General features: G+C 37.5%; 1 protein-coding gene across 1 annotated transcript; it reads left to right on the top strand.

Annotated features, from left to right (window-relative positions):
• The first annotated feature begins 291 nt into the window (after window positions 1-291).
• Window positions 292-12,311, top strand: RIMOC1 (RAB7A interacting MON1-CCZ1 complex subunit 1). Its single transcript, XM_057708796.1, has 6 exons — window positions 292-588; window positions 3,851-3,957; window positions 5,804-5,947; window positions 7,090-7,221; window positions 8,100-8,214; window positions 10,426-12,311. The coding sequence occupies exons 1-6, from the start codon at window positions 489-491 to the stop codon at window positions 10,707-10,709; spliced, it is 882 nt and encodes a 293-aa protein (XP_057564779.1). The 5' UTR covers window positions 292-488; the 3' UTR covers window positions 10,710-12,311.
• Window positions 12,312-12,997: the final 686 nt, after the last annotated feature.

The raw sequence follows: 12,997 nt of genomic DNA, 5'->3' as shown, positions 1-12,997 counted from the left end.
CTTAGAGATCTGGATGTACTCCATGAGAGCCAGTCATGTTTTCCATATTTGAGGCAACCAAAACCAGACAGTCCTTTGTCCGGGCTTTCCTGTCAGCTCTACCGACCGCAGCTGCTGCGCTGGATACAGAGGAGAGACCGGCCAGCCACTGCTGAGCTCTCTAGCCAGAGCCCCGCGGAGAGAGCTGGCTTCTCATTGGATCAACGTACGGACATGGGCGGCTTTCGATTGGTTTAGGGGAAGGCGTGTCATGACGTCACGCTCGCCCCAAAAGTCGACCTGCTACTCTGGGAGGTGGAGAGAGAAGTCCCAGGGGAAGAAAATAACCCAGAACAACCTTCGCGGGCCTGAGCCTGCCCTCTTTCGGAGCTGGGGACCCCCTCCCACCTACCGGGAGAGCCCCGCCCCCACGCCCCGCCCGCGCCAGAGGATCAGGTGACCGCGGGCCGGCGCAGTCACGTGGCTGGGCGCGCCCGCCCGTTGTGGCCATGGCGGCCTCAAGCTCCAGTGTGGTGAGGCGAGTGGAGGAGCTCGGGGACCTGGCTCAGGCCCACATACAACAACTTAGCGAAGCCGCCGGCGAAGATGGTGAGGGAGTCGAGGGGAGGGAGGCGGGCGGGCGGACGGTTGTTCAGAGCTGGCGCTCGCCGGCCGTCGGGGCTGAGGCTGCGGCCTGTTGTCCGTGGATCCCAGGCCAGAACTGCAGAAGGTGTTGCGCCGCGGGGTCGCTGGCCCACCTCCAGGAACGCACATCGCCTTAAGCCAAGGCGTGAGCTTCGAGACCCCATTTTTCATAACCCGTGAAAACCGCTGAAATCTCAGTCAGATCAGTGCTGCTTGTCTTTACGTGTCTCTGTAGCGACTGGGAAAAGGGCAAGATCTGGATGAAAGTACCCTTGGAAGTTTAATTGAGTGGTTGAAGTTGGATGATAGTACGCAAATCAGCTGTGGTGGTTTTGCGTGTAAGTGAAGATAGCCAGGCGTGTATGACCTTTTTCCTTGCGGCGTTGTGAATGTCTGTGTTATGTTTTGGGTTCTAAATTGAACTGTGAAAAATGCAGAACAATTGTCTGCATTCTAATTTAGAAGATTCTCTCACATTCATCGCCTCAGGTCTCGAGAGGGCCCTGTCAGTACTACAGTACTTTTTTGGAAATGTCTAAGCGGTTTCTTTAGGAAAAACTGACAGAGAGGATTACCTCGACTTTTGTTCTCTTTTATTACTTTTCAGCAGCCTGTAGGTTTCCACATTATTTCTTTTTGAGTTTTGTACCTTTACTACAGAAAGACAGTTTTAAAAATTCTTGTGGACTGTCTCATTGTCATCGAACTCATAGGAAAATAGTGGAACGTTTTCCCAAGCGATTGAATAGTTGGTGAATTTATTGAATAGGATCCATGATAAAATGGCTCTAGTTCCAGTGAAGATATTTGCTGGATTTTCTTTTCTAAGGGGTCTGTTCTTAGAAACCCACAGACTACCCTGAAGCTATTTCCTTTTTTGGTTTGTGGTAAGTGAATCACATGAATAGTTAGTTCATGGACAGCAGTAGCTATTCCCTGGAAGTGTATCTAAGTTACTTCTAAATAAGCTATTTAGTGATCTCCACCCCACTCCCAGCTCCATTAGAACCAGCCTCAAAGAATGTGTGTTATTCACTTACCACTGAATCCAAAAGCCATTCTCATTTTCCATTGGGATAGTTCTTTAGTTTAGAATGAGGACTGAAATTAAAAGTAAAGTGGTATATATTCTTGTTTGGAGGCTTTAAAGTTCTGAAATGTACTAGTTAAAATAATAGTTGTCCACGTTATGAGCTATTCATCAGTGTTACTAGCAAGATTTTCTTATTTTATGCAGTGTAATTAAAACATGGTTGCATGTATTTGAATTGAACTTGTATGTTCCCATACAACAAAAATAATATACACACTAATAAATAAATAATAAATAAAAATAAATAAAAGTTAAAAAAATATGCACTCAAAATTTGTCCTTTAATGATATTTATATTAGCTTATAGGGATTGATAGTTCTTCTTGTCTTTAAATTAGATCACATGCAGCCAGACACTAGTGAATCTAAGAATACTCTCCTTTTTACTTCTGGTCAATTTTTGTTCATTTATTTCTCATTGTACAAGCGTAGTGTGTTTACTGTATGGAAATATACCATGAGAAAGGGACTTTTTCCAGGGACTGTGTAAGAATCACTTGTCTTTGCCTTGTCAGTTACTTTGAATGGTTAGGAAAAATACTACATTTGATAGAAATTTTCTAAAATGTGAGCCATTATCCCTCCACCTCTGTAATTATGTCATGAATTCATGTGAGATACTCCTTCAGGCAATGGTTCAGTGAATTCAGTGCAAATGTTTACATTTAAAATAATCCTGCAAATTAAGAAGAAAATATCAACTCAGTGTTTAAAGAAGTACCTAAGGAGTGTTGTGTTCCATATAATTTAACTTAACAATAGAATCTTTTTTTCTTAGCTGTGTGGATGATATGTCTGAGCTGAGGAGAGATAGGAGGGCAGTGCAAAAGAAGTAGTTTTCAATTTTGGTGAATAGTGGACCTCACAGTGTTCAGAAACTGGTTTAGACACAGGTTAGGCCTTACCAGGGAAAACTTAAGGTGATAGTATTATTTCCAGCAGATGCAACTTAAGCTGGTGGTGCTTTTGTTTCAACACTGAGCAGCTTACCTACCTATTTGGTGGTGAGGCTGGATCAGATAGACCCTCACCAAGTGCTACATTTTCTGTACATTTGCCAGTGAGGGGGAAAGGGTATATATTTTATGAGGAAGCTACAGAGGGGCACACTCAGGGACTTAAGCGTCTTGATGGTGGGCATATTTAAATTTGACCACATGAGATGATGCAGAAGGGTGGATGGGACCTTGGTATGGACATTTTGTAGCTTAGGGAGGAAAAATCCATAAAAAAAAGTAAAAACATAGGTGCAAAGGGAATATGACATGAGAGAAAAGGAAGAAATTAGACAAAGTAGAGGGCAGGTGAGGGGGAGTTGTTTTTAAAGGGTGTTTAGTTTAATTTTGTCCAGATTTTGAAGGAATTAGGTAATTTCTCCCATGTCTAGGTTTTTTAATGAATAAGATATTCAAGTATATTGTGTAATTTTAATTGTAACAGCTATTTGCATAAAGTACATAAACACAATTATAAAGTTATTGCTCAGAGTGCTTACATTTTATGAGACATTTGATTTAATTATATTATTATTTCTTTAATAAATTTATTTATTTATTTACATTTTTGGCTGCATTGGGTCTTTGTTGCTGCGTGCAGGTTTCCTCTAGTTGCTGCTAGCGGGGGCTACTCTTTATTGCGGTGACTTCTCTTGTTGTGGAGCGCGGGCTCTAGGCACGCGGGCTTAGTTGCTCCACAGCATGTGGAATCTTCCTGGACCAGGGATTGAACCCGCGTACCCTGCATTGGCAGGCAGATTCTTAACCAGTGCACCACCTGGGAAGTCCAATCGTTATTTTTTGGAGAATTTTATTTATGAAATTATGTTTTTAATGGAAGTCCTTTCTGTAGATTTATGTATATCATTTGTACTATTCCAGTAAAAGTTTTAAATTTGTTGCTTAAACATTTTGAGTATATCAACATCATAAAAGAAGCATTATGAAAATATAGATTGTGCTTAAGAAATGGCAACTCAGCCTAGAAAGTTTTCAGTCCAGCTTTCAAGAATAAATTTCCATGATAAATTTAAGTAGGATTAGACATTATGATGTGTTTCATGTTTTTAGGTATGTAACTTTTTCATTTAAATGACACTGAAACTATGTGAAGTAATCATGTTTTTATCTCTTACAGATCACTTTTTAATTCGGGCCTCTGCAGCTCTAGAAAAATTAAAGCTTCTATGTGGAGAAGACAAAGAATGTTCAAATCCATCAAATCTTCTAGAACTTTACACACAGGTACTGAAACAGATGTGGCTTCTGACATGTCATTGGGGCAGATTGCTTATTTAAGAGGGTTGACTCCAAAATTTTGGTGTAATGAAATCAATTTATTCTCTATTTAAAGTGTTTAATTTTGTTCAAAAAACTGTATGTATAAAGCATATAGACTTGAAACTGTGAGGCACTATGCAAAGAAGTAAAGTTTGTTGGATGTGTTGATTAAAAAAGTCAGGGAAAAAAATCTTGCAGATAATGGTATTGCTTCCCTTTATACATAATTAAGCAAAACACTTGTATGTGCAATTTCCAAGCTCTAAAGGTTAGTCAGAGGGAATGAAGGTTTCTGTAAGGGCTCTGATTACTTTCTTTCCCCTGAAATGCACCTTTCCTTTGGATTCTCAACTTGACTACCTGTGCTTTTGTTATGTAAGTCCATAAGATTTTTCTGTTCCCCCCTTTTACTTTCCTTTCAAATTCAGACTTCTCTACAAGATTTGTGTTCATGGTTTTCTCAAACACTGCTGAGGCAAGTCAACATTAAGAAAGATAATTTTGAGGGACTTCCTCGATGGTCCAGTGGTTGAGACTCCGAGACTCCACGCCTCCACTGCAAGGGGCATGGGTTCCATCCCTGGTCAGGAAACTAAGATCCTGCATGCTGCGCAGTGTGTCAAAACAAAACAAAACAAACCAACAAAAAACCCCATAATTTTATTATAGTAACTAACATTTATATAGCACTTTTTAGTTGACAGAGTGCTTCATATGCCCTTACTTGGTTGCCAAGGATAATAAACATGAAGTGGTTATAGGAATTAGACTAAACTTAGTCACATTTCCAAAATGCACATTCATAGCACTTAGGTGCCTGACACTCTGCTTTCTGTTAGGAGGCACATGGATGTGGTTGAATGAGCCTGTAACAACTACCCACAAACCCCAGAGAGCTGCAGCAACTTGTGAGAAATTTACCTGACTTTATTTTTTCAGAAGGCTCCCAGCTTGTCTCTTTTCTTTTGCATGGGAGACTTCTAAACATTTTAACTTATTTCGAAGAATAAGGCAGAAGAATTAGAGCTGTAGATTAAAATTCCCCAGGCCCCTTTGGATCTTATTTATGGTTCTGAATCAACAGGTCATTTTCCTTAGGATGGTGATCTCTCCCTTCCTGGCTTAGGCCTTCTACACAGGAGCACTTAGAACAACTGAGTAGTGCTGTGTGCTAGGTAGTGTTCTAAGTGTTTACATATGTTAATTCATTTTACCCTCAAAGCAAGGGACTTTGAAAGGCCCTTCATTTTGTCAGTGAAGAAACTGAGACTCTAAAATGATGGTAAAATATGACTTGTCTTTGGTTAGTTAGGTAGAACTGATATCAGAACTCACCTTCCTTAGTCTTAGTCCAGGAGATAAAACAAAGAAAAAGGATTAGGTAGTTTTAAAGTGCTGGCTCTTCCTTTGAAGATTCAATATACAAAACTAGAGGTAGGGACCTTATCTTGATATGGCAGGCATTTAGAAAATGTTCAGGAGGTATATATGTACAAATAGCAAAGAATATAATAATTAAACTTTTTATAATTATATTGTATATGATTAGCTTATCTGAACTAAAAAAATATCCATTTTATTTTTTGAGGGAAGCTAGATTATCTTAATTTAGGATTTCAGTAAAATACTAGGAAGTTTACTATAAAGTTCGTCTTAGATTATATAGCTAGATATTTTGACTACTTAGATTTAAATACTGTGCTAGAAGATTTAAATATCTGGTAAAGCATCTGTATGTGTAAGATTAAGCTGTAAGAGTTGTTCATTCAAGTTTAAATCACTTATACTTTTTTTTTCTCTTTTACTTCAGGCTATTTTGGACATGACATATTTTGAGGAGAACAAGCTAGTAGATGAAGATTTTCCTGAAGATTCTTCACAAAAAGTAAAAGAGTTGATCAGTTTTCTTTCAGAACCAGAAATTTTGGTTAAAGAAAATAATATGCATCCAAAAGTAAGTTTTGCACAGCTATGAATTATGGTGGAATGCTGCTAACCCCTGCTGTACTACCCTTTAGAATCTGTATTTTTTTTTCTTAAATGTATTTTTGTCTCTGTTTTAAATTAAGATTGAAGGAGGAACATATGAGAGTTGAACATTTCAGACTGATGTCACAGCTGAAGTGTCATTTTTATAAATATGTTTCAGAATGTTTATATGATGGAATTATATTGTAACTATAGTGCCTACTCATTTTCTAAACACACACATTTGCTATTTCTGCTCCCTTTACTTTTGCAGATGCTGTGTTTTCCTGACGGTCCCTAGTAATCTAATACCACATCTCTCGTCCTTTCACAGTCCTCTTCCTCCTGGACATTTGCTGCCTTTTTTACCAATGATCACCCCATCCCTCGGAGGGCCTGCATCCTCCTCTTCATCTCTGAGAAGCCTTGCTCTTGCTCTTTTCCAAGCATCTCCCCTCTCTCCCATCTGGAAACTTAGGCACTCCCCAAGGATATCGCCTTAATCCTCTGATAGTCTCTATTTTGTCTTTGCTTGACAACTTGTCCACATGCTTTTTACTGCTGTTTAGATGATTCCAAGACTTTTGTCTCTAGCCCTGGCTACTCTTTGAAGCAGATAATTTCTCATCTTGAACTGTCTGCTGGTTATCTCTGCCTAGATATCTTTGTTGCTCTTTGTGCTTATCAGGGAATGCTAACTATGGAAACAACCCCAAGTTTTAAATGATACCACAAAGTAACTAGGTTTGATTTGTTAAAATTGTTTTTGTGTATGTCTTTTCATTATTTAACAGTAGTAGAAATTGTTTCAAGTAACATATTTCTGAAAACTTATTTTTTCAATCAGATTATGGAATACTTATATTTCAAATATATTAGAGAATTGACTACTAAAATACTTGAACATCAGTTTCCTAGAAATATTTGTAAATTGGAGTATTTTAATTTTCATGTAGCAATAGATTTCTCTATGCCTAATTGATTTAAAGTAAGGCATTCCTGTGTAGATGGTAAGTAAAGAGCAAATTTTGTAAAATGAGTGTTTTTAATTGCCCTATTTTGAAATTTAATTTTGATTTTTTCAGACATGAAGTTTCTCTTTTTAGCTATGTCTTTGTTGTATTCCAGCACTGCGATTTGCTTGGGGATGAACTCCTGGAATGTCTCTCTTGGAGACGAGGAGCCCTACTCTACATGTATTGTCATTCTCTGACCAAAAGGAGAGAATGGCTCACCAGAAAATCTAGCTTGCTTAAAAAGGTGAAAAAGCATTCCTCATACATTTTTGATTATTGACATTTGTAGGTTTCCAAAAACTGTCTTTAGTACAGGATTAAGAATAGAGGACTCAAAGGACCTGGGTTTGCATTCCAGGCCTGTACTTACCAGCTATGTAATCTTAAATAAGTTGGAATTACTGTGAAGATTAAATAACATGTGAAAGCCCTTTGTAAACTGGGAAGTTTTACTTTTTTTTTTTTTTAAGTTCTGGATTTTTATTTTTTATAATACAAGATAGATAATCTATATTAATTTCTAAGCATATTTTTTGGCCTGAAGAAAGCAAACTTGGTTGTGAGCTTCTCTCTATCAGCAGATCACTCCTGAAGATCCCACATGACCCTGCTCCTAGAAAATTGTGGCCCTCTGATTTTTCCTTATTCTTCTGACCAAATCAGTAAATCCAAAGATCCTGTCTTAATATTTGTATCACTAAGGATCCTTCCTAGCTTGGGTTGATTGTACACATGGTTTATGTGGGCCTGCAAATGAGAGGTCAAACTTTCAGATGTAAAAGTTTGATCATAATATTTCTAAATTATAATAAGCACATCCATATTTTTAACAAGTTGTTGAACACATTTTTATTATCTTTATCTTTTCCTCTGATGACATTTTTGACAAGTATATTACTGAATCATGTATTCTTGATTAATGATTTTTTTCCCCATACTCTTACTAATTGGAGGCTTATACCTATAAAAGTTTTGGGGTAGTAGGTCCTTATATTGTAATGTAATAACCATGAGATATATCTATATATTAGCCAATATTTTGTTGGGTAAAAATATTAACATTCGAAGTTTCTACAGCTCTGCATCTAATACTAGGATTCTTTGTCTTTGACTTTGATTTAGTACCTTGTTGATGGAATCAGTTACTTGCTACAGATGCTGAATTTTCGGTGTCCCATCCAGTTAAATGAAGGAGTTTCTTTCCAAGACCTAGACACAGCTAAATTACTGAGTGAAGGTAATGTGATGTTTTTTTTGCAGTTTTCTAAGTGGTTTAAAGCCTTTTAAAATTTTAAGAAGTTTATTAGATTTAACTCTGACTTAAATAAATTTCAAGTTACATTATAGACAAAAAAATAATAAAAGGGGTTTTTTAAAAAATTCAAAAATCTCATATAATGATAGAAAAATACTGCTAATCTCTGCTTCGTAATTTAGGGAGAGTAATACATCATGTTGCCTGCATCCTTGATTTATGCCCTTTTTATGCCACTGAAGAGTCCCCCTTCCCAGCAGCCTTTGGCTCATTGCTTAGCTGGGAACCTGGATTTCAGATCTCTTAAAGGAGCAGCTCTGAATTGACATCACTAATTGCCTGGGTAGCTTGTTAAAAATACAGATTTCTGTGTGTCACCTGCAGGTTCTGATTTAATATGTGGAGTCCAGGAATCTATTTTTATAATCTCCTGTAATTATGATGCAGTCAGATTTAGACATCACTGCATCTAGAGAATGCCAGTCTTGCCACCTTTTTTTTTTTTTTTTTTTTTTTTCCTGTGAAAGTCATCTTTCTGCCATGACTCTTACTTCATGGGTTATTCACCCTCTCCCACCCTGCACTCTCACATATGTGTTCACCAAGGGTATGAACAGTGCAAAGTGAAATATTTTATTGAAAACCATGCTGAGCATTAGCAGAAAAAAAATATCAAGGAAAATTTATAGCAGCAAAAAGACTAGTTACAGAGTAATGGATTCCTTGGGGAGTAGAGAGGGAGAATGTGTAAATTTTTACATGGTTCATCTCTTCCTTTGGTATTTTAATGCAGTGCAGTAGTTTAGCATAGTTTGTGGAACAGCAGCCTCACCCTAGGTCCTAGGATTTTGTTTAAAATGCAGATTCATAGACCCAGTCCAATACTTGAAATCTGAAAGTTTTGGAGGTAAGGGCCCAGGAGTCAGCATGTCCTCCAGGTAATTCTAATGCAGGCTAAAGTTTGAGAACCACTCTTTAGCATATAGCTTGTTTCCTCTCCTCAGAAACACCTCTCCATAGGATATCTGCGTACCTTGTTTAGCCATCATTCCTTGTTAATATAAAGGATGAGGCTAACTTAGAGTTGGGCACAAATTGGATGCCAGATCTTCCTCAGGCAAACACTTCTCATCTTTCCCTAGCGGCTTCACTTTGTGGGACTTACTTCAGCTCCTCCTCCTAAGGCTCTATAGTCTGCTTAAAAGTTAACCTTCCCTTCGTTTTGGTTCTATCTCCTTACTCCCGTCTACCAGTCTTTTTAAGAATAATTAGGGTGTAGGATCACAAAAATGAAAAAGAATATGCATTTGATGAAATGCCCTGTCCAATATGAAATATAATTCTGCAGTGAAAATCATTAATTTGGAAAGACAAACTAAAGCTATTCCTTAAGAAAACTCTATGAAGTTAAGAAGGGCATGTGGAATCCTGATTTTTGCAAACTGAGGATTAAAGAGCTTTAGTGAGTTGTACAAAGTTGATAATGTATCCCCACATCTTTATAATTCTAGGTCTATTTGTTTTTATATCAAATTAATATACTTTGTATGTCATAAATGGTTAATTATATAATCACCTTCTTCCATAATAAGTATGCTTTCAACTTTTGATGGAAATCCTGTGGTGTATTCCTTTTTTCCTGGGAACATAAAGCATCTTGGATACAATTTAACATCTTCAGTAATTTAGAATTGTATGGCCTCTCAGGGTCATGATTATGCAGGATCATCTTTATACACTCGTATAGAAATATAGGAACTATATTACTGATCCTCGAGTATACGCCTAAATAAAAGCTGTATTCATGGATGGGATTGAGGGAGTCTCTGAGTACTCTGAAATTGTATGCGGAATATGAGATGTACCTTCTGGGAAAGCTTCCATCGATTTAGATTAGATTCTCAAAGAAATCGTAAAGAGAACCCCAGAAAGGTTAACACGCTGACCTAAATGGTTCTTTAAAAATAATTCTTTTTTGGGGGTTGGGACTGGGCCTCTTTTGTAAGTAAAATAGAGGTAGAGGTGCCAATGAGATGAGGACTGTATTAGTGATATTTGGCTTTTCTAAGTATAGCTGTTAAATGAGAAGGGAAAATACTTAATGATGTAAAAGGATTTTATGAGAGTCGTAATCACCAGGATTTCTTTTTAAATTTTTAAATTCTAATCTCTCAACTTAAATGACTTTCCCAGGAATATTTAGTGACATTCATTTGCTGGCTATGATGTACAGTGGAGAAATGTGTTATTGGGGATTGAAGCATTGTGCAGATCAACAGCCAGAAAATCATGAAATGGATACTGGTGTTTCTGGAGCAAGCTACACTACACACAAAGAACCCTTGGATTTCCGAGAAGTAGGAGAAAAAATTTTGAGAAAGTATGTATCTGTGTGTGAAGGACCCCTGAAAGCACAAGAATGGAATACAACAAATGCAAAACAAATTTTAAACTTCTTTCAGCATCACACTAACTAGTAAGTTCATCTAGTCCTTTTCAAACAGAAAAAGAAACAAAAAGACTCAGGAAATGGAAGTTCCAGAAGAGAAGACATACTGATACTAAATTTAAGAACATTACAGTACATAAAGATAGCCAGCACGGTTACCCTTTTTAAAATGCCATCACCATCTTTCACTGTATATTCTTAAATCTGTGAAGGAATGATTCTTTAATTTCTAAAATGGCATTTATGTTATTCTAACTCAGCCTGAACTACAGATATCCTGTAACTAATACTAAGGAGAAATCCAATCTATCTCTATAAAGATTTTTTTTTTCTATTACTTTAGATTTTTTTTTATTGTGGTACAATATACATAACATAAAATTGAACATTTTAACTGTTTTTAGATTATTTTTTAATCTCCCTATCTTGAAGTTTGCTATGCTTCAAAGATTAAAATCAAGTCACCTCTTTGCTTTGGAAATATGCTATAGATATAAAAATTGACAAAATGAAAAGTTGTGACTAATATCCATGTACCATTTCCAGAATAAGATAAATAACAAAAGACTCCACAAAATAATTTCTGTTTGTTTCACCACATACTACTAATGGCATTAAAAATTTTTAGTCTATTAGGTATTTTATAAAAATTTAAAAATGATTTTCCTGTTTTGTTTGAAAGAATATACATGGTTTATTAAATGAGCAATGAAGATAAAAGCAAGTTAGGTTAGTCCGCCATTAGTCATATGTCTTTAGGGCACATCTTTTCATATATTTTGAAATTTTAGTATTTTTTGTCTTTTATTGTAGGGGCGAGTGTTAAAGGCCAAGAGCCTAACGTGGTATCTTGCTGACAGTCTTTTTGTCTGTCTCAGTTCCTGTTGTCTTGGGATGATCTGTCTGATACCTTGCCAGTATCAGACAGATCATCTGGATATTGACTTCCTCACATTCCAGGAACTTAACTCCCATGGCTACACCATGAACATCACCATCCTGAGTTTCTCTTTCTGAAATGTTAAATTTCAATAGCTAGTGACATTTTCATCTTTCCAGCTTTTTACTTCCTCATTTTTGTTGATTTTTCTCTATTCCTTTTCTATCTCTTTAGCTTCTTCATAGCCGCCGCCTCTTGCTGCTCCCTTTTCTCCTCACAGTCAGCCTCTTTCAGATTTTTCTCCTTCCATGTCTAGCCTCGGGCTTATGGCGCACCATATGAAGTGCTCCCCACAGTCCCTTCAAATCCATCTTCCTCTTGTCCTTCAGCCTAATCATTCTGCAGGCCCTCCACATTGAATTAATCCTATCACTTCCACCTTCTTTTCTGGGATTCTGAGTTCCATGTGAAGTTCCTGCAGCTCCTTCAAAGTGGAATCACTCTAAGTATCTCACCTTCAGCTTTAGAAGATCCCTCAGCGTAAGCCTTTCATCTGTTACTAGTGTGGCCCCTGTCCCTTTCCCACTGTGGTTAATCCAGACTCTAACTTGCCTCATCACTTTCCTCTGGCCCTTTGCCCCCTCCCCTAGGACATGGCTCTTGGTCCTGTCTTGCAAAAAATAGAGACTATGAAGAGGTCAGTGTCAGTTTTACCCACTTTGCCCTACTCATTTCCCCCTTTTTTTAGAGGAAAAGAGATATCCTTCTTCATGTTAAAGACTAGTCTCCAGGTTTCCTCTCTGCTGGCTCCCTCATTTCCCTGGGGGCTTCTCTTTTCTCTGCCAGTACCCTGTAGGTATTGCTCTTTCCCAGAATACTATCCTTTTTCTGTTTTTTCCTCCCTCTTCTCCTCTTTTTCCTTCCTTTCTTCCTTTCTCCCTTTTTTTCTTTTTTACGTACTCTAAATACAGATGACTCTTGAACAACACAGGTTTGAACTACGTGGGTCTACTTATACCTGGGGTTTTTTCAGTAGTAAATACTACCATATTACACAATCAGCAGCTGGTTGCATCGCGGATACAGAGGAATCGCAGATACGGAGGGCCGACTATAAGTTATACTCAGATTTTTGGCTGCGAGGAGGATTGCACCCGTAACCCCCTTATTGTTCAAGGATCAATTGTACTTTTATGTGATGTTATTCATAGCCACGGCTTCTATCACCTGTAATGTTAGTTTGACTCCCAAACCTAAAGCTTGAATCCCAGCTTCTGCTCTCTAAACCTTCTAACTGCCTATTAATTATCTTCACTTAGATATCCTATAGTAATTTTAAATTCAGTATATTCAAACAACTAATCCTTATTTTCATTTAAAATCTTTTCTTGTTCATGTTTTCTCTTTTTTCAATCTTCCACAAAGCAGGGCAACAC

This window comes from Hippopotamus amphibius, chromosome 15, assembly GCF_030028045.1.
Source record: "Hippopotamus amphibius kiboko isolate mHipAmp2 chromosome 15, mHipAmp2.hap2, whole genome shotgun sequence".
NCBI lineage: Eukaryota > Metazoa > Chordata > Mammalia > Artiodactyla > Hippopotamidae > Hippopotamus > Hippopotamus amphibius.
The sequence above is the reverse complement of the archived record's forward strand: the minus strand, read 5'-3'. Positions and strand labels throughout refer to the sequence as shown.

What these genes read in the sequence shown, in the direction of transcription:
- RIMOC1 (XM_057708796.1), top strand. Translation starts at nt 489, where the DNA reads ATGGCGGCCTCAAGCTCCAGTGTGGTGAGGCGAGTGGAGGAGCTCGGG. An exon ending in CGAAGCCGCCGGCGAAGATG is followed by an intron (nt 589 to 3,850) that starts GTGAGGGAGTCG and finishes TATCTCTTACAG; the next exon opens with ATCACTTTTTAATTCGGGCC. An exon ending in AGCTAAATTACTGAGTGAAG is followed by an intron (nt 8,215 to 10,425) that starts GTAATGTGATGT and finishes TGACTTTCCCAG; the next exon opens with GAATATTTAGTGACATTCAT.